General features: G+C 50.5%; 1 protein-coding gene across 1 annotated transcript in view; it reads left to right on the top strand.

Moving 5' to 3' along the window:
- Positions 1-17556, top strand: part of CGNL1 (cingulin like 1) — a 143901-nt gene extending 126345 nt beyond the window's left edge. The window contains exons 12-19 of the mRNA XM_072962347.1: positions 202-372; positions 4203-4364; positions 7231-7320; positions 13585-13668; positions 14378-14502; positions 15526-15634; positions 15972-16135; positions 17191-17556. Coding sequence (XP_072818448.1) covers positions 202-372; positions 4203-4364; positions 7231-7320; positions 13585-13668; positions 14378-14502; positions 15526-15634; positions 15972-16135; positions 17191-17326 — 1041 coding nt within the window. The 3' untranslated portion in view covers positions 17327-17556. The remainder of the gene's footprint in view (positions 1-201; positions 373-4202; positions 4365-7230; positions 7321-13584; positions 13669-14377; positions 14503-15525; positions 15635-15971; positions 16136-17190) is intronic.
- The last annotated feature ends 239 nt before the right edge of the window (positions 17557-17795 follow it).

Here is a 17795-nt window from a genome sequence, read left to right as displayed (position 1 = left end):
GTGCCCGTTCCCGCCTCTGCGCTGCCCCCGTGTGAGAGGTGGCTAATCCGGGACAGCCCGTGACCAGGTGCTTTGCAGGCTTTGAGGAGCCTCGAGAAGGAAGAGGAAATGTGTTCTGTGTTTAGAGGGGACCCAAACCTAGCTCCCTGGCCCCAGACGGAGCATCACAGGGTGGGCTCACACCCATGTCACCTCTTCCAGATGGCTGACATCGTCGAGGTGTCTCGCACATCAACGCTGGAGCTCCAGAACCAGCTGGATGAGTACAAGGAGAAAAATCGCAGGGAGCTTGCAGAAATGCAAAGGCAGCTGAAGGAGAAAACTCTGGAGGCGGAAAAGTCCCGTCTGACTGCCATGAAAATGCAGGATGAGGTAATGCCTGGCTGGGTTAGTTCCCGGGTTTACCCCGTGTCCAGAGTATCCTCCGAGGGACTGCTTTGAAACTCTGCTAGGAGAGACTTGCGGTGGATTCCTAAGACAGCGCTTGTGCTTGGTTCTCAGGGAGGTTCCATGGGGGCGCATGGCATTCTAAGACACCGACTTTTATATATGACTTTTAAGTTGACCATTTTCATGATTAGTCCAAGATTTTCTTCCAAAAAAGTTTTCCTGCCATTTGTGCAGCCTCAGTGGTGTGCCCGGCTGTGTCCAAATGATCTGTGTGTGTTAATGTTTTAATTTAATCCTAGAATGGGAATTACGGTAACCAACTTGGGTTTTTTTGCTGTTCATTTACCACAGACTTTCATTAGAGTAGGCGTGGCAGGTAAGAGTCTCAGCACAACAATAAAGGGGACAAAAAGCAATCTTCAGGAATTTATGAGTGCTGAAATTGCTAAAGCATACTCTTGGTTTTTATATTTAAGAACAATAGAGCAAAGTGACCCAAACGTTAGCTCCCCTTTAGTCTTGAGTTTTCAAGAACAGAGGAAAATAAAGGGAATGCTTTTGATTATTTTAATGGAAAGCTGACGGCTCCAAAATGCAAGTACGGTGTGTGCTGGTTTCCGGCTCTGCCTCTTGCCAGCCGGGTGACCTTGAACACGTTACCGCAGCTTTCTCAGCATCTGTTGGTACCTCTTTAAAAGAATACGAAATCATAATGATTTAACAATTGAATGAGATAGCATGTGAGACTGCATGGCAGAGGGTGTATGTATCCCGGACACTGATGTTAGGTTTCTTTCTTTCTTTTCTTTTTTTTTTTAATTTTAAGGCTGGCTTTTCTTTTTTTTCCTCATAAGCAGTGCCAAGAGCACTAAGATTCCACAGGAAAACAAGTTTTTCTTTAAAAAACAAACTTTTATTACCTTTGATGATCAAAGAAAAGTCACCCATGAGTCAGCGCTGAAACCCTGTGAAAAAACAATGGATATTTATTACAGGCTTCTAGAGCACTTCTGACAGGACCCTGAGAACAGATCCCCTCTGGCTCAGGGTCTTATGACACAGGACTCCAAGTAAGAGCCGAAATTAGCATCTGGACATCACAGTTCTCTTTGGCATTGAAAAATAATCATTTTCATTTCAACAGCAATTGGGCGGGGGGATTCAGATATTTGCCAGAACACCAGCAAACATCTGGTATGCTGTGTTGATTTCAGAAAATCTGTGTCACAGTGACCCCTGTATAGGGCTTCCCATCACGTTGTTGTATAATGTTATTCTGCTAGAATCCTGGGATTGGAGGGAACCTTAGAGATCCTCTAGTTAGATAAGGAAACAGATCCAGAGAGACTAGTTAAGGCCAGATGGAGACGCATGTTATTTATAAAAGGGCAGTGATTCACAAAACAAAGGATTCCTTACGATGAAAACAAATGTGGCTCTTCCTAGATTTCCTCAGTGGGATAGCCCTGTGAGACACGGTTTCCATCTGAGTGACAGACGCAGACACCTCATCACCCTGAAAGGGAATGGCAGTCAGATACCACTCCAAATCAGGGTGCTGAGGTCATGGAGTCATTTAAAACAAAAGTGAGTTAATAAGCCAAGGTCACTCTGGATCCTTGAAAAACTCAAGCTCAACTCTGTTCACTACTGTGCACCCCATTTTGGTTGAGCTGAATTAAAACTCTCAGTAAATAAAAAAGCTGCAAGGGTCCGTCCACCCTACATGCTATAGTTCTGCCTCCTTTGCTCTGAGAGGAATAGGCATTTACCTATTTTGCCTTTGGCGTAGAGCTAGCAAAGTTCTGAAGATAGTCTTTAGAGAATTAAGGGTTCACTGTTCTTTCGTTTATTTTTTGAACTCCTTTTAGCAAAGAGCAGCTTTAAGTACCTAAAGGTAGCACTTGTAGGTTGAGAAGTTCTTTGCTTACTTGTGATCCTGGACACGGTGCTGGGTGTTCTCTGGTGCATATTCACACCGAGAACTCTTGTGTGTGTGATAGAGCCCACCCTAGATGCTAGGAGGGACCGGCTGGCCGTCGGAAGGTGGGGATGTGCTGGGCTTGGAGAAGGATACCAAAAAGGAAATACGGACTGTACATGTATCTGTCAGTCTTTCCAACTCAAAAACCCATGTTCTTTTGGGGTGTTACTCGAGTCTCATAACAGCTCTTTTTTTTTAATGAGAACCACAATATATTGTTTATTTTTATTTTTATTTGTATAATTAAGCAAAATTACTTAGAATTTAGATCTGACTGACCATGGTGAAAACTGCCAACAGTAACAATTTTAAAAACCCAGCAAATAGCTGAGTTATCCAAATGAACTTATTTACAAAACAGAAACAGACTCATAGACAAAGAAAACAAACTCATGGTTACCAGAGGGGAAGGGGGGTGGGAGGGGATAAAATGGAAGTTCCAGATTTGCAGATCACAACAGCTCTTTAAGGTAGGTTTTATAGTTACCATAATATTGCAAATCAGGAAATGGAAGCACAGAGAGTTACTTTTAAAGACACTTTGTAGAGAGACTTTTTTTCATGCTCTGGCGTGTAGTGCGCCCTGCCTCCACAGAATGTCCTGTCATCCTTTCTCCACGGGGTGATTTTCACTTGGCACTTTCACTCAGAGCCTCAACTCACAGTTGTCCCCACCCTTGACCAGACTAGGGTCTCGGTCTGAGGATGTCCTCTTCAGGACTGTGCTCATAGAAGCGTCAGGTGTTGCTGTCAGCCGCCCAGAGAGGCACGCATTTCCTCGTCCTCCCTCTGGGCTTCCTAAACTAGCCTCACCTCTTGGCTCCCCAGAGAGACCATCCTTGAGGCTTCCCTGACTTTTCTGCACCAAAGGCGGGTGCTCTCTAATGGAGTTTGCCAGTCGCTCTGGCTGTTGTGTGTCTTCCCTGAAGGAAATTCACCCTTGGTGTGTTCTCTTCCCACACCTGTGGTTTCACCTGCTACCCTCTGCCACCTCCAGGAGGGAAGGAAGTTGAGAACAAAACAGCCTTGGGCTTCACAGAGTTAGCCCACACAGATGTTTAAGGAATACCTGCCATGTGCTGAGCTGGCTAGCCCGCTGGTCCCCCTGGGGAGATTCCAGAGGAGTGGAAAATGCAAACAGCCCCATGTGAATCAAGTGCTTTGTCTGCTGCACTTTGTTCAGAGCTGTTAGTTCAGTGCCACCTTGTGGAGGAACAACACACTGTAAGTCATGACAGCTGAAAGCATAATGCTCTTCTAGAGCAGTGGCTTTTATGTCATGTGCGTGTTTATGTTAATAGATTTTGTGCCTGCAGGTTGCTTTGGGGGTCACTATTTTCCCTTCATTTCCCCCTAACTTTAAACCTCTGTTGAGAGGAGCCTGACGCAGGTGGGCAATAAACTACACTCTGGGAAGTGCTTACCTAGTTCAGGGGCTTTCAAGTGTTTTTGGCCATGACCTACAGTAAGAAAGATACCTTTCCTGTATCCCAGTGATATCTAGATCTGTACAAATATATGAATGTCTAATAGAAAATTTCACAAAACATTATTTGCTTGTATTGCTCTGATATTTTTTTCTGTTATATTTAAGGCTTGCCAACATCTGCTGAACTGAGTTTATAATCCCGTGGGTTGCGCTCTGGAGCTGGAAAACAGCTGCTTTTTATATAGGAACTGAGGCCGAGGGAGGTGGCTCTTGCTCACAGTCTTCTGATCTACAGTATAGTGGGGGACCCTGATCTTAGGATCAGCCTGTGCCCTGTCTGCTGAGATCTCTGCGCTCCTGACTTGCCCAGATAAACACCCCAGCTCCTCCTCATTCCAGATGCGGCTGATGGAGGAAGAGTTACGGGACTACCAGAGAGCTCAGGAAGAGGCGCTCACCAAAAGGCAGCTTCTGGAGCAGACGCTCAAGGACCTGGAGTATGAGCTGGAGGCCAAGAGTCACCTCAAGGATGACCGAGGCAGACTCGTCAAGCAGATGGAGGTCTGTGGGCTGCAAGGGCGTGAGCCAGGGTCCGGAAGAGCGAGGAGGGGGCCCGAGGGAAGCAGCCCTTATGCACCCATCTCAGCGTTTGGGAAGCCTTTGGTTTTTATTCTCTTGGACAGCCAGATGTTAGGAAGGCGATTTCTTGATTTGAGGAAGGAGCTTGTAGCTCATAGACTCGTAAGATTGTCAGAGCCGGAAGGGAACGATGGAAGTAAGTTAGTGTAGTTCCCTCATTGTCTTGAAGAAGAAGCAAAACAGAGCCCCAAAGAGGTTCGGTGGTTTTATGTAAGGGCACATAGACAGCTCTTTATCTGGGCGGTGCTTTCGCCTACAAAGGAGGCAGGACTCAGAACTTAGAGAAGGCTGAGCTGTGCCGTGGACCCAAACCCCCAACTCCTGGGGACACCCAACACTCATCTGCCGCAACACACGCTCCACTCGTTCCCTGATTCTGGTCCATTTTCCCTTACAGATAGCCCAGCTTTGCCAAAGCTAGCAGCACACTGCGGCTCAGTTCGTTTTTGGATACACATAGTCCAGGACAGTATGTCTGAAAGTGCAGTGGAGTCACCAGCTAGGGGTGACAGGTCACAAGATGGAACACAACACGTTAGGAAAATGTGAATCAAGGCATGGAATCCAAATATGAACAGCCTAATGAGAATGATAGGAAAAATCTTAACGAATCAGTCCAACTGAACTTACAAAAAGAGTAATCCTCATGAACAAAACCAACTCCAAACTGGAAGCTCCCTCCCCACTGCAACCCCTGTACACCGCTCTCCCCATCCCAGTGGAGTTTAGAGAGGGAGAGACCTGAAAAATCATCCTCAGACCTATGGGAGAAGGTAACGTTGTCCATGTTTTGGTAAAAGTCAGACAGTGCTCAGGGCCAGCAAGAGATAGCTGGAATTTAAAACCAATGGAATTCCTGATTCAATTTTGCAAATAAATAGAAACAACTTTTAAAACCTCCAGGGGACTTAGTAGCAGTTTGTATCTAGGGAGTGGTGTTTCAGCCATTAACGATTTTATTAGATGGGCCCTTTTAGAGACTAGAAGTACCAGATTACAGTTTTATTGTTGTTTTGTAAGACCGCTATGTATTTCGCTCATGTCCTGGCTCTGATCTCATTAGGGGAGGTCATTTCAAGGTAGGCTAAGGTCAACCCAGGTAACTGGGAAGTGATTATTCTAGGACCTGAACAGTCTGGTTAAGAACACGCTACAGGCTCGTCGGGCAGTAGGACCTTTGGTGTAATGCTCCTTGGCCCGGGAATGTGCCTGCTGCGTTCCGTACAGTGCGGATTGTCGGTGAGAGGAGATCCCTGTGAAAGAGATGCTTTTGGCTCAACATTGGCTTGCCAGGTTCTAGAATATTTGACTAAAACGGACATTTCCTCTTGCTAACTCAAAGTCTAGAAGCAGTGGCATGGCTAAGCTTCATATGCCCCTGTGCCATATTTTAGCTGTTTCTCTGTTTAATTACAAAATGAACAACTCTCAAGACCCCACCGCTGTGAGGTGCGCGGGAGGGTGCTTCCTCCCCTAAGAGGCGGCTGGCGGAACTGTCTTGCCATGACTCGTATCTTGCTTGTTCCTTCGCTCTCACTTAACAAATCAGTTCTCAGACTCAAGGGCTCTGATGGGCATGTCTGAAACCCAGAAACTCAGTTGGCTGCGTGTGTGTAAATGCAGCGGTGGTGGGTCCTTGGTGATTCTGAGTGAAACTGGCCTTGGACGAGTCAGGAACCACTGAGCAAACAGAAGGTTTTGTGCAGGACCTGGCTCTCTGTTCTGAGTTGATCTTTGGGACTCTTGGCTCCTGGGAGAGAGCTTTCTGGGTTCTCTGTAGATTTCACTCACAACAGGGAAGGCGTTCACAGACATTTAGTCATTCACACGAGTTCTGTGAGGTTTACTTTTGGTGTGTATGGAGGCTTGTCAGCCAACTTTGACGGTCGCAGAGGCAACATACGATATTTACATACAGATGCTACAGATTCGCGTAAAAACTCACAATGCTGATTAGTTTTTAGTGTGCGTGGCTAGTGGCTCCGACTTAACCCAGACGTATGGCACATGGGCTAGTGATGGGAGAAACACATGTACAAACCTCACAACCCCCCGAGTTCTAGGTGGGGTGGTTTGTGTCTGAAGCCTCCTTGTTTTGTACTCAAGGCTAATTTGGAGTGCTTTTCTCTTCACACTCAGTGAGTTATATCAGGAGCCATCAAGGAAGACAGTCAGTTTAGCACAGTGGGCCAGTACTGTCTTTCTGTCGCTCTGATGTGGATTTGGGACTGTGTGGTGCTCAGTATGTGAGGGTCCCTAGAAGAAAGAGGCAGGTGCAAATGGTTGTTACGGACTGTGTTCCTGAGGGGCTCTTGAAACCCTTGGCAGCAAAGAGGAAGAACATTATCCTGAGCTTAGAGTAGAGAAGTGTGCCTTGCGTGATACCAGTTTCCTCATTGTCTTTTAACAGGTGACTTAGATACCTGTTAGGCTTACGTAGATCTTTTAAAAATTGTTGATTCAGAAGGAGAAAAAAAAAAAGACTTGAAGGAAACATGCTAAAATATACTCAGTGCTTATGTTAGGGTTTGGGGTAACATTTTTTTCTCCTTTTAGGTATTTTCTAGTTGTGTAATTCTGTTTTACATTATAAAAGCAATAAAGCACAGTTTTAAAAAAAAGGTGTTGTTTGGACAGTATGAGAAAAAGATGCATCCTTTTCCCAGACTCTAATCCATGGTCCTCAGCTCTGGTCTGCCCTTGGGGGTGTCCTTCCACAGGGCAGTCCTTGCTCCTAAAAGCTTGGCCAGTGCGATTAAGTAGCCTGTGTTTGCAACTTCTTTCTTAGGACAAGGTGTCTCAGCTGGAGATGGAGCTGGAAGAAGAAAGAAACAACTCTGATTTGCTGTCCGAGAGGATCACGCGGAGTAGGGAACAGGTACTGTGCTGTAGCTGAATAAGTGGATTGTCTTGTTTGAAACGGACGTTCTTACGGGCAGGTTGGTCTGGAGCTGTCTTTGAAGGAAGGGTGAGATTCAGGCAAACGCAGGAACAGGAATGGAATCCTAGATAGAGTGGACGGTGTGAACAGGGATCGAGAAGTAGGATCTGTTTAGCTTTTTGAAGAGCAGTGAGTGGACCACTGGGCTTGGCTGGGTTTCCGGTTCCCATAAGGGAGTCATAGGAGGGGCAGGTTGAGGGTTTTGAATGGACTCTATTCTGAAGGCAGTGGGGAGCCGTGGAGGGTTGTTGATCAGAACAGTGAAGCATACACGGTGTTCTAGAAGGGAGTGGGAGTGAGGGGAGGAGAAGGGAGGCCTGAATGAAGTCTCAGCCAGGCGTTCCCAGGGGCAGAGGACAGGAGAGGCAGCTGTGAGATCAAACATTCTGTCCTTTCCGTGTTCTTGTTTCCCCTTTCTCGTACACACATCTGATGCTCAATAAATGCTGGCAACATTATTTGTAAGTTCCCAGCCCTTTGAAGGCTTTCCTTTTCCATACGTGCTTAGGATCTTCTTAAAGTTGAAGGAAAGTTGAATAAAATAGTGGATGCTTTACTGGCTTTTGGTCTGTTTAAATCCAGAGAAATCCTTTTTCCTCTCCTTCCTCCAAAACCGTGTTTCCATTTATGACAGTTGCTGTCCTTCCGGAGGAGCCCCCAGGTGCTGGGTGCTGTGCCCGTGACTTGCATACTGTCTCATGTTGTTTTCAGGGCTTATGCGGCTAAGTGGCTGCCTCGGGTCACAAGGCTTAGAAGAGATGTGGAGCCACAAGCCACTGCCTCCCACCTGTTTCCATCATCCCCGCATCAGACTGTGAGGGTGGTTATGACCCCCCCCCAAGTGTTTGAGTCTCTATTCCCAAGTTAAAAATAATGCCACGGTGTCTCTTCACACGAGTGAGGATTTATGTTCACCTGATGCTCTCCTGACTCTCCTTATGCGTGCAGGAGTCAGATGGCCCAGCTTGGTGTTTTAAGTGTGTCCTGTAGGCTGATGTTCTAGCCCCTTGGGCACCACTGTGTGATTGCTGGTGGCTGAGGGCTATAGTGTGCGGTAGAGCTGGGTCTGGATGGGGCAGTGTTCTCTTGGCCGTGGAGGCCAGATAGCCCAGCCCAGTGGAAGGACCATTTGTGCAACCTAGGCGGCTGGCAGGCAAGAGGAAAAGTACCAGCTTGAGAGCTTTGGGTGGCATTGCAGTCTTCCCAGGGGCTGAATGAAGCTGCCCGTTGCCTTGGCAACTGCAGGATAGATCCCAGTGGAGAAAGTTGTGGGCTTCTACAGTCACTTTTGGGAACTGCTCCCAAGTGGCTGGCTCGCACCTGCTCCTCAGTCTGCACCAGGGGGATATGGGGCTGGGAAATAAGTCTCCTTTGCAGTCAGTGAGTGAAAGATCAGAATGGGATTTCTTTCTTCTTCTTTTTTTTCTTTAATTAAAATGATCCTGGTCTCAGAACTGCCTTCTATCGTGAAGGCTGCTCAAAAACCCGATGTGTACAGTCAGTTAATAATCATTTTCCTTTCTTGTGATTATCATTTTTAGTACTAGCCAGCAGTGTGGGCTCACCAACCCCTTTACAGCCCAATGGTAAACACAGGTGATTGGGTTAAATATTGTTATTAGCAATCATAAATATCTTTGGCTTTTCATTAACCCAGAAGGCAGCTGCTTCTAATCCCGAGAGCTGGCTCGGGTCACGGGTGCCTCTGACATAAACCCACTGGAATCTGATACTGTTATTTCCGATCACCATGCTCAGGGTTTAGCATTCTTTCAATCCAGCTGTGATAAACTGTCGCCTTCGGCTCCTGTTCTGTTTTTAATTTGATTGGAAAGTTTTTGTTCGGTCTGTTTAATATAGTTGAAGGGTAAACAGCTCATAAAGTGCTAAGCTTATGTAAAGAAGTGTTTTTCCAGCTTCAGATACACTTCCCTGGTCCAAAGGAGGAAGCTAGCTAAGCCAGACTTAGACTGTTCCCTCTCTCTCCCTCCTTCCCTCCCTCCCCCCTCCTCCTGTTTTGCTAGTGTGGGCTCAGGGTAAGAGGGGCCTGATATGGAATATTCCTGAGTCACTGAGTCAGTCCTGGCGATGACTGTACCGAGGAGCTTGGCTGAATCACTTGTGGTTTACGGTGAAAGCGGTTGTTGAGAGCATTGTCCACAGCACCACCGTGTGATATTCCTTGTGTGAGACACCGTGTGGTAGATTTCTTTTAGAATTTGGTGTCAGGCTGTCCTTCTCAAAGAACTGAAGGAAGTCTATCATGTTTGCCAAAAGCCTTGGTTTCCAGAAGACTCAAGAAATACTGACTGCACGGTGATGGTAACTGTTAAGTTTTATGACCGCACATTTGTTCCTTCCTGTTCTTCACTCTGATTTATTTTACACTTCCATTTCAATAGCCGTCTTTTGAGAGGATGTGGTGGGGTGTAAATAATGACTGTTCTGTTCTGCTTGTCCTTCGGAGAGTCACGTCTGCCTGGGGTGCTCCAGGGAGGTCTTGAACCTGTGGAGACCTCGGGGATGCTCTTTTCTGAGTGCCCCTCCGCGTGGGAGGTCTGTTTCCTTTCGGGATCCAGAATTTCCAGTCCATGGCACTGAGGGAGCAAGCCTGGCCAGTGGCTGCTACGTTAAGTCACAGGGCTTGTCCTGAACCCCCGCCAGGGCCCCTGGACAATTCTTAGATCCCTGCACAGCGCTCCTGCGCCTCGAAGCACTGTAGGTGTGGCTTCCTTTTCGGCCCTGAAGTCCCCCGGAGCTCTTCCTCCTTCTAGGGTTTGTCTTTCTTTGAGGGGCCTACAGGTCTCCAGCCCAAAGCTGCTGCTTTCCTGAGCTTCCCGCCTGGAAAATGGGGTTGGTAACTTCTGCCTCAGAGAGCTCCGGGAGGGAGAATGGGCTCGGACACTCATGGTCACTTTGCTCCTTTTGCCAGGGACTCTTGATCTGTTTCCCTGCTCCTCCCTCAGGCCCGGAGCGGCGCGCACTGCCCCACGGCAGGTGCTCTGAGCCGCGGAGCCTCTGGCCTCGGCCCTGCCGGCCTTGTATTGTCTTCTGGTGGGCTTTGGCCTCACACCCACAGCTACTGAATTTCTCTCTCTGTGAGAGAGGAGGGGAAAATCAGCTCCCTTCCCCTCTTTCTTTCTCCTGTCCCTTTGCCCTGCCTGACCCTGACCCCTCACTCAGGTCTCAGTTGAGTGTCCCTTTCTCTGGAGACTCTCCCTGGCCCTCCAGGTCCAGGCTGTGACCACTGCCATGCTCCCTGCCCCAGCACGCCATCCTTCCCCATTGCGGTGACACTGACCGCATGTACGGGGCGTGTTCGCATGTCCCCTGGGAGCCTGTAATGAGGTCAGGAACTGTGTTGGTGTTTCTGTCACGATGTCCAGTCTTGGAGCTCATAATATAGTCTGAACAAATGAAAGAGTCCACCCCGTCCTTCCAAGACCACTCCTCCACCAACACACGTGTGTGTGTGTTCACAAACACATGCTCCCTCTCACCTTGACCGAGTGGGTCTTTTGCAGCAACATTCCTAAGAGTCTGGAGAGAGAGGGTGGCTACTGTAGCTAAAGGATGGAGGCCGGGGCCCGTGGCTGCCTTGGATGGAGACCCCACAGCCCCACAGTAGGGGGAACGCCCAAGTGCATGTTCACTGTAGGCCAGGGCCCAGGCTGCCTTGGTCAACTTCCTTACTTAGGAAGAAGGGGTCCACATCCCAGAGGTGGGACGACCGAGGTCATGTGCAAGTGGATGCAGAGCCAGGAAGAGAGGCTGGGCCGCTGTTGCCTGTCTGTGATTGCTTCCTGATGCAGTGACAGTTTAACTGTGTCCTCAGTGAAGCCTGGCCTCTGCCCAGCAGGCGTGAACAGAACAATTTCCCTCATGAGGCACATCGGGGTCCTGTGGCCCAGCCCTGCTGACGACCTCCATGGGGTGAGGGTTGGCTGGTTCAGAGCCATGCTTGAGTGAGGCTGTGAGGCTGCATTCATTATCTGTGGACTTTGTGCTTATAGAGCAGTTACAGGAATCGTTCCGGGCCCTCTTTGCAGCATGTGATTCTCGAGGGCCCTGGGGCCAGGCAGGAGGAGTGGGGCGCGGGGGCAGTTTTATGCACTCTGCCTGCTGACCCTGTGCACAGCTGACATTTTTGTCTTTGCTGTGCCAGAGATGCCCTAAGGAGACTGACTGCCTCCCTGGGTCTTGGTTTTCTCGTGACAGCTGTATCTAAACCCTAACATCTGCTTGAGGCCTTCTCACTGAGTTGGTCCAGAGAGCCAGAGCGGATCGGGTAGAGGGCTGTGCGTAGGCGCGGCTGGGTTCTGGTCCTGCTTCCTCCAGTTACGTGGAGAACTGCCCTGGACTTCGGTGTCCTCTGCTGGCAAATTCGCAACCCCAGTGACTCAAGAGGCCTGCTGATCGGAAATGCAAACTTGAACTTGTTTTTTTTTTCGGATCACACAGATTCACCCTCACCTGTGGGGAGGGTCCCAGCTTCCTCCTATGGTACCAAGGCCTCGGTGTCCCAGCCCTGCCCGTCACCAGCCTCATGCCTTACCACCAGCCACACCACTCTGCTTGTGCACACCCTGCGGTCAGGACAGTGGGAGATGCAAGTCTAACCCAGTGTGGTGGGGTCTCCTCAGTTGTTATTCCCAGGACCCCCAGGTCTTGCCCTCCAGGCGGATGGCAGGGAAGGGATGAGCCTGTCTTTTACTAACTAGGGTGCTTGTATGGGAGGTGAAGACCCAGGCTGAGGCTGGGCAGGGCGAGACTGCCACGGAAGCTGCCCGGGCGTGTGGGGACTCCTGCGTGCACATCTCTCAGGCAGGCTGGACCCCAGCCTGAAGAAGGAACGGGCCATTTTATTTTCCTGGCTCATCTTCTAGGTTCTCTGGGCTTCCCCAGGCTGTCCTCTGCTGGAGGGCCCTGGGAACGAGGTCTGGGGCCTCCACCTCGGAAGCGCTTTTCCCTGCTGCTGAAGGCCCCCTGGGGATGGGGTGTGGAGATGCTGGTAGACAGGCAGCTGGATTTTTTTCCAGATGCCGCTCAGCTGGGCTCATTTCCTATTAATATAGAAGAAATCCTCAGTAACGCTTAGCCCTTGCCAGGACACCTGGAGCGTTCTTGCTGACTTCTGTTTCTGGCCTAAGAAGGGAGGAATCTAGCAACATCTGAGATATGCTGACCGTGGGAGCCCTTTCTGAGGCTTGAGCTTGTAATGCAGTAGTCACGAGCTCAGGGGAACGCTGACGCCCCTTGTTCCTAGTTGTGTAGATCTTGGGCAAGCTGGGTGACTGACTCGGCCCAGTTTGCCTGGGGCTCCCCCGTTTTGAGTGCAGGAAGTCCTGTGTCCTGAGCCCATCCTCGGTGTTTGGTAAGCTGGGGTGGTCGGTCAGCATACGAGTCAGTTAACTTCTCTGGGCCCTGATGTCCTCAACAGAGATGACAGGACCTCTCTGGTGGTGGTGGTGGGGCTGTCATAGCTAGTGTGTGTGGAGTGCTGAGCAGGTTACCAGTTCTCTAGAGTTGCCGTAAACGGGGTGGCCTTGAACAACAGGACTGTACCATCTCAAGTTCTGGAGGCTGAAAGTCCGAAATCACAGTATCATCAGGGCCGTGCTCCCTCCCGACCTGCAGGAGACTCCTTCCCTGCTTCTTCCTAGCTTCTGGTAGTTTGCTGGCAGTCTTTGGTGTTCCTTGACTTGTGGGTGCCTCACTCCAATTCTCCATCATTGCAGCACGTTCTCCCCGTGTCTCTCTGTCTTGGCTCTCTGCATGTCTGTCTCTTCAGCCAAACTTCCCCTTTTCACAAGGACGCCGGTCATATTGGATCAGAGCCCACCCTAATGACCTCAGTTTAACTGGGTTGCCTCTGTAAAGATCCTGTTTCCAAACAAGGTTACATCCGAGGTCCTAGGGGTTAGGTCTTCAGTGTACCTTCTTGGTGGGGACACAGTTCAGCCCATAACAGCAGGGTTAGCTGTGGCTCTTATTGTTGCTTGTATCCATCACCTTTGCAATTATTGAGATGTCAAGAATATCCAAGAAGCAGCTCCTGTATTCAGGAGTAGAAGGCAGGAGGCCCCTATCATGAAGAGGAGCACTAACTTGATGGCTGGAATTCAGTACCTGGGCACCGTTTTAGTACAAAGGCTGTAGGAACAACTTCTCTAACCTCTGGGCTTTTCCACTTGGGTGTAGATGGAGCAGGTGCGGAATGAGCTGCTTCAGGAGAGAGCTGTGAGGCAAGACCTGGAGTGTGACAAGATTTCCCTGGAGCGGCAGGTGAGGGCCCCTGGCCCCATGAGTCTCTCTTCTCTTCCCTCCTCATGACTTTGGACTGGACCCCCTTGGTCGAGACTTCTTTGCACAGCACCCCAAGAACTCTGGGGCATGACTCACCCGAGAGGTAGAGGTGTCTCTAAGGCCTTTTCCAAAGAGGTTATTCTCAATTATATTAAATGTGCTTGGAAGTTAAGCAGCTGGGGAGAGGTGGGACTGCAAATGAGTGTTGTCTTCTAGATCCTAAAGAGGGCTAAATTTGAATGAAAAGAGAATAATAAAGAACCAATGTCCTCAAATGCAGGAGCTGCTAACAAAGCTTACTTGAATCATTATTTCTTTTACATGCTATTCATGTCAGTTCTTCACGGGACTTGACATGTGATACTGCTGAAGGAGTCTGTTTCTCCTGTCCTGCCCCCAAGAGGTATATAAGAGGCCAAGGTCGAGCTCACTGACATCCAGGACTTTTAGGACATGCCAAAGACTTCACTCAGGCTCAGAAGGGAATGAGATAGAATCTCTTCATTTAGCTGGTGGGGACTGGAGTGCAAAGCTTTTCCTTGGAAACTTCCCCAGGGCCCCCGGGGCCACACATCCTAATGTGGAAAGCAGGCTTATCACAGCCACTGACCACACGTCCCGCCCTGTGCTGTGCTCTGCACAGAGAGTGTGGTGGACACGGCCCCTCAGTCTCCCTGTCTGATTCCAGAACAAGGACTTAAAGAGCCGGATTATCCACCTGGAAGGTTCCTACAGGTCCAGCAAAGAAGGGCTAGTGGTGCAGATGGAGGCCAGGATTGCTGAGCTGGAGGACCGTCTGGAGAGCGAGGAGCGGTGAGCCAGTCCCAGCCATGGTGTAGAGGCTCTGGGTTTTGTTTTTTTTTTTTTTTTGCCAATCTTAAATACAGTTTTAAGACATTGCATTTTCCACTCACAATACAGTGCTTATAAAGTACAATTACATTAAGAAGTCCTTCCACTCTTTTCACTCTTGTAAACCTGTGAAGAAAGCAGAGCAAGTCCAGTCCTGCTGGAAAATTATTTCCATTTTGCAGATGGGAAAACTGAGACCCGCTGAAGTGAGTGACTTGAAGGAAGGTAGCCTGGCAGAATATTGCTGTAGCAGGACTAAAACTCTGGACCCCCACTGCTCAGTCCTTAGCTTTCCACTAGACTGGCTGCTCCTTTCCCCATGCCCTAAATTGTACAGGCTGCCTTGTAGGCTACTGAGTTTGAGCTGGAATAGAGGTGAGGGGCTGACTCTGCTCTGAGGGCCGGGTGTATTCAAGCAGAGGCCGAGTGGCTGTCAGAGGTGGGTGTATTCCCCCCCCACAGTGGGGGGAGGGGTGTAGGATCAGATGACCACACCCCTTTCCTGCACCAGGGTTCTCTGCAGCTAGCTCGCAGACTTGCAGTCGGAGGGCCAGCACCAGGTTGAACTTGACAAGTCTCAGTTTTTACTCATGGTCCCTCACTTTCCTCGAAGCAGTGTGGGAATGTGTATGTACTTATAGCACTTGACATTATCCATTTTCAGTAGGACATTGGGACTGGGCCAGAGCTGCTTGGAGCAAACCCTGAACACTCATAGCCTGGCAGTCCATGACCCTCTGCCTTACCAAGGAAAGCCTGGGGCTGGGAGAACTCGGGGCAGGTCTGGCCCCGGCTCAGCCCCTCTCTAACTCTGCAGCCTCGGGCAAAGCCACTCCCCTCTCAGAGCCCCTGTTTCCTCGTCTGTCCAGTGCACAGCGCTTCCCTCCTGTACAGTTGTGTCTCTGACCCTAAGCCTCAGTCAACCAGGCAGCCCTGGGCTGGGCCTCCTTAGGGCTGCGATGAAATGGTCCTCTGCTTCCCCAGGGACCGAGCCAGCCTCCAGCTCAGCAACCGCCGGCTGGAGCGGAAGGTGAAGGAGCTGGTGATGCAGGTGGATGACGAGCACCTGTCGCTGACCGATCAGAAGGACCAGGTGCGGAGCTCTCTGCGGATCCCGTCTCAGGCTGGGGAGGCCTTGGTGGGCAGGCAGGTGTTGGACCGGGTACTTCCTTTCCACTCTGTCCCTTACCTTATGGACCTAGGCCTTTCTAGCCCACTTCAGTAGGGGGTTCAACAAATTTCATACCCTGATCTTTGTTTTTAAAAAGTAGACTTGTCTGCCTTGGAGTCTTATCTCTACTTTCCTGTGAGGCTGGTGGCCCCCTTTGCCATATCTCTGTTGCCTGGAGAGAAGGGGCTGGACCCCTGGCCTCTCTGCTGGGCGGGGCCACCAGCCCGCTCACAGCCTGCCCTCCCCTCTCTCCCTGCAGCTGAGCTTGCGCTTGAAAGCAATGAAGCGACAGGTGGAGGAGGCCGAGGAGGAAATCGACAGACTGGAAAGTTCCAAAAAGAAGCTGCAGAGGGAGCTGGAGGAGCAGATGGACGTGAATGAGCAGCTGCAGGGGCAGCTGAATTCCATGAAGAAGGACTTAAGGTGGGCGAGTGCAGTAACCTCACCTCCCGACACTGGAGGAGAGCGCAGCACGATGCTTTCACAGCATTCTCACTGCTGCAGCCTCAAGCCGATCCCTTGTCATCACCTTTTGGGGTCATCCCGTCCTGGAGATGAGAGTGGCTGTGTCCACTCTAGTTGCCCCACGTGCTCAGTAAGGTGTGATCTGTGTCATGACCTGTGTCACCCTCATCCCAGTGTCCCAGTGTCAGTCAGGCAGGTATTATCCCTGTTGTCCAAAGAGGGAAACTCAGGCTTAGAGCAAGGTAAGACTAGCTCATACCCCCATGGAGGGGGCTGCTCCGGGACTAGAACTTGGGGGTCCTGCATGGATGTGACTTAGGGAGAAATGAGATAGAGTTCTGGTTCGTGTCCTCAGGAGAAGGAGCATATCCCTCGCATGGTTTCCAGAGGGAGCTGCTCTCTCAGCTCCCCGGCCTGGGTCCTGAGGATGCCGGCTTAGGTAGGGGGTGGTTTTCCCTGCCTCAAGGTCACTGCCAGGGGCTTTGGAGTGAGGGCAGGAGATTAGGTTCATGCTAATTCACGGAGCTGGGCCAGTCTTGGAGGCCAGCGGTGACCTGGGGCTTTCTGCTGGCTGCCCAGGGAGTTGGCTCACAAATGCAGAAGACTGGAGCCTCTTGAGCATCCTGTAAAGAGGGCCTGTCTGTGGAGAACCAGCCCCAGGCTGGCATTAGGGGCAACATATAAAGGGCCACCAAAAATCTCAATAATCAAGTTGCAGTATTTTGAAAAACAAAAATGAATGCAGCGCTCTGCCGCACTGGAGCTTGAGGGAGAAGCACGAGTGAGTGCAGTGGGTCTCGGCCCCGCCCTGCCCAGCCCAGCGCCACCCAGCCCGCCTGTCAGCAGCAGCCTCTCGCCTCCCGCGCTGCTCCCTGGGCTGTAGGAACTGCCAGGTGCAGAATGGTTAAGTTCATGTGCTTGTATGTGATGCAGTAGCCCAGGACACCTTGGGCTCCAGATCAGAGGCGAGCCCCAGTCCAGGGCCAGGAAACATGCCCCCTGTTGCTTTGCAGACTTAAGAAGCTGCCAAGCAAAGTGCTGGATGACATGGATGATGACGACAACCTCAGCACGGATGGGGGAAGCCTCTATGAGGCACCACTGACCTTCGCCTTCCCCAAGGACAGCACCATCGTCAGCCAGATCTGAGCCCACTTCCAGGGACCCGCCGCCACAGGAGGAGGCAGGAAAGGGAGTACCCATGCCCTATCGCCGCCTCTTCACAAACCAGGCGACTCCTTCCCATGACTTTACGTTCCTCCTAGGATCTGGGTCGGGGTGCAGCCGGGGTAGCTGACCCAGCAGCTGCTGCAGTGCGGTACCGAGACACCTGTGGCCTAGAGCCGCCCCCGCCCACCTGGCGGGGTGGAGCCCCCTTCTGCCAGCTGTCTGCCAGCACTCCTGCAGTGCCCCCTGGACCCCCGCCCTCCCTTGTCAAGGGCAAGGGCCCACGTGCTAGCCCCTGTTTAATAGTCGTCATGCAGGGGAGCGGGGTGGCGATGTATACACTGTACATATTTTAAATCAGACCTTCTCCTGGGCGCCTGCTTTTCCAGTTTAGAATGTTACAGAGGCTTCGTCGGGTGGCTCGTTTGTAAAGTTCACACATCTCTACTGA

This window comes from Vicugna pacos, chromosome 6 (assembly GCF_048564905.1).
Source record: "Vicugna pacos chromosome 6, VicPac4, whole genome shotgun sequence".
NCBI lineage: Eukaryota > Metazoa > Chordata > Mammalia > Artiodactyla > Camelidae > Vicugna > Vicugna pacos.
This window is presented reverse-complemented; position numbering and strand designations above follow the sequence as displayed.